This window comes from Hibiscus syriacus, unplaced genomic scaffold, assembly GCF_006381635.1.
Source record: "Hibiscus syriacus cultivar Baekdansim isolate YM2019G1 unplaced genomic scaffold, ASM638163v2 tig00110059_pilon, whole genome shotgun sequence".
NCBI classification, from domain to species: domain Eukaryota; kingdom Viridiplantae; phylum Streptophyta; class Magnoliopsida; order Malvales; family Malvaceae; genus Hibiscus; species Hibiscus syriacus.
The window spans coordinates 1019514-1021989 of NW_024062582.1; the positions used below are offsets into that span (position 1 = coordinate 1019514).

The 2476-nt window shown below is 29.3% G+C and overlaps 1 protein-coding gene across 1 annotated transcript; it reads left to right on the plus strand.

Moving 5' to 3' along the window:
* The first annotated feature begins 1541 nt into the window (after positions 1 to 1541).
* On the plus strand, positions 1542 to 2231 carry LOC120214397 (40S ribosomal protein S17-like). Its single transcript, XM_039212304.1, has one exon. The coding sequence runs from the start codon at positions 1639 to 1641 to the stop codon at positions 2062 to 2064; it is 426 nt and encodes a 141-aa protein (XP_039068235.1). The 5' UTR covers positions 1542 to 1638; the 3' UTR covers positions 2065 to 2231.
* Positions 2232 to 2476: the final 245 nt, after the last annotated feature.

Here is a 2476-nt window from a genome sequence, read left to right on the forward strand (position 1 = left end):
TTATTTTAAAATAAAAATATATTTTATCATTATCTAAATTTTTAAAAATATATTAAAATATCTTAACCTCAAAATGTATTTTAATTTAAAAAATAAAAGATAATTTAATTCAAGAAATTTTAAAAGTTAAGATAATAATAAAATATTTATTTTTATATTAAATTAATAATAAAATATTTAAATATATTTTAAGTTAAGGTATTTTTTCATATAAATTTTAATTGATGATAAAGATAAAATATATAATTTAAGTTAAAATATTTTAAAATATATATATTTAAGTGATGATAAAGATAAAATATATATATTTTTATATTAAAATAAAACTAAATATATTTAATAAGTTAAGAAAAATATATTTAATAAGTTAAAAAAATTTAATTTTAAAATTTAAGATATATAAAATATTCTTTAATTTTGAGTAAAACATTTATATATTAAGGTACAATATATATATATATATATATATATATATATATATATATTATTTGCTATCCTAAGTATATTAAATAGTTGACTTATCTCAATGGTTTGATTTTTAATGTTACAACCAAACAACCTCGGTTCAATTTCCCTCCCCCACCTTTTTGTGCGGATTTATTTTCTTTCAACCAGAGACGTGTCACCCTCTGATTGGTGAAAAATAAATATATTAAATTAAAAATAAATTAAAATAAATTTAGTCATTCAATTGAATAAAGACACGTGTCATGACATATGTCACCAATGACACGTGACACCTCCTGATTCGATGGTTAACATTATTTTAATTTATTAAAATCAGGATCAAATTAAAAGAATATATAAATTATAGTGATCAATTGTGAATTATACCAAAATGTTTTAACGGCCATGTCACCACTTCTGTTAAAAATTAACAGCTGATGCTTTGATTGAAATATTTAAAAAGTTGGGTGGTCTGATTAATTCAATTGAAACGTCAGTGGTCAAATTGATTTTTGACTATAATTTATTGGTCTCCCGTGTAGTTTAACCTTAAAAAGGTATGTGTTTGAGAATTATTATAATATGGAAGCCATGTCTTTCGTGACGAATGCTAATTATTTATTATATTTATAAAACTTGTCATTTTCATATGATTAGTTCCATTCATACTGTAGCAAATAATTTCTATCTTAGAATAATTTTTAATATATTTATTTTTTTTAAAAAATTATGTGTGGATTATTTAGAACAAAATAGTAGGAAATGATTTGTATTCCTAAATATTTTTTTAATATATGTATTTAAAAAAATAAAGTATGCCTCTGATGAAAAATACTTGGATGATTTATTAAACGGGGTTGATTCAAGTGATAAATAATTTGATATCGTTTAAGTAATGTCTCAAGTGATACGTAGAAAATCTTTATTTGAAGATTCATCCACCAAAACTAATGCGAACTGGGTCTATCTAGTGTAAAGATAAAGTCTTGAAACTGGAAGACAAAAAAAAATTAATACTTGGATGGTTTAAAGTTAAGCCCGTAAGCACTTACACGACAACTGAAAAAGGCCCAACAATGTTTATATAAACCCTAGTTTCACATTCAGAAAACCCTAGCCTCCTCATTTTCTCTTCCAACTCCCACTGAACTCCAGCCAGCCACTAAGTAGAGCCGTCAACATATCCAAACAATGGGCCGCGTCCGTACCAAAACAGTGAAGAAATCTTCCCGTCAGGTGATCGAGCGGTACTACTCTCGCATGACCCTCGATTTCCACACCAACAAGAAGATCATCGAAGAAGTCGCCATCATCCCATCCAAGAGGCTCCGCAACAAGATCGCGGGCTTCTCCACCCATTTGATGAAACGGATCCAGAAGGGTCCCGTTCGCGGCATTTCCCTTAAGCTCCAAGAGGAAGAGCGTGAGCGTCGCATGGATTTCGTCCCCGATGAGTCCGCTATCAAAGTCGACCAAATCGAAGTCGATAAGGAAACGCTCGATATGCTTTCGGTTCTTGGGATGGCTGATATCCCTGGGCTTGTTAAGGTTGACCCGGTTGCTGTTGTTCCTCAAATCGGGTTCGGCCGCGGTGGTGGACCCGGGAGGAGGTTTTAAGTGGCGAGTGTTCATCTATTTTGATGGGTTCTTGATTTCAAGTATGTATTTTTTGTGGGAACAATGTTAGTAATGTTATAAGGGTACTGGAATTTATTAAGTTCGATATGTACTTTTATGTCTGAAGGTGTTTGGAATGAGGAACTTTCAATTTTTTGCATGATCAATTCCCATTTAATTTTTGAATTTAATTTTTTATATACTGAGGTATTGTTTAGCTGTTGGTTGATTGAATTGGTTAATTTGAGATTAAGGCTAGGTGTAATCATTTGATCGAGTTGAGTCAAAACATTCGTTATTCGAGTTGACTAGTGATTTCTTATAACATATACAATGCATATATATTCATTCATATTTTTTGACATGTGATATACATATCTCATTCAGAGAAGGACTTGACTCAAAATTCAAA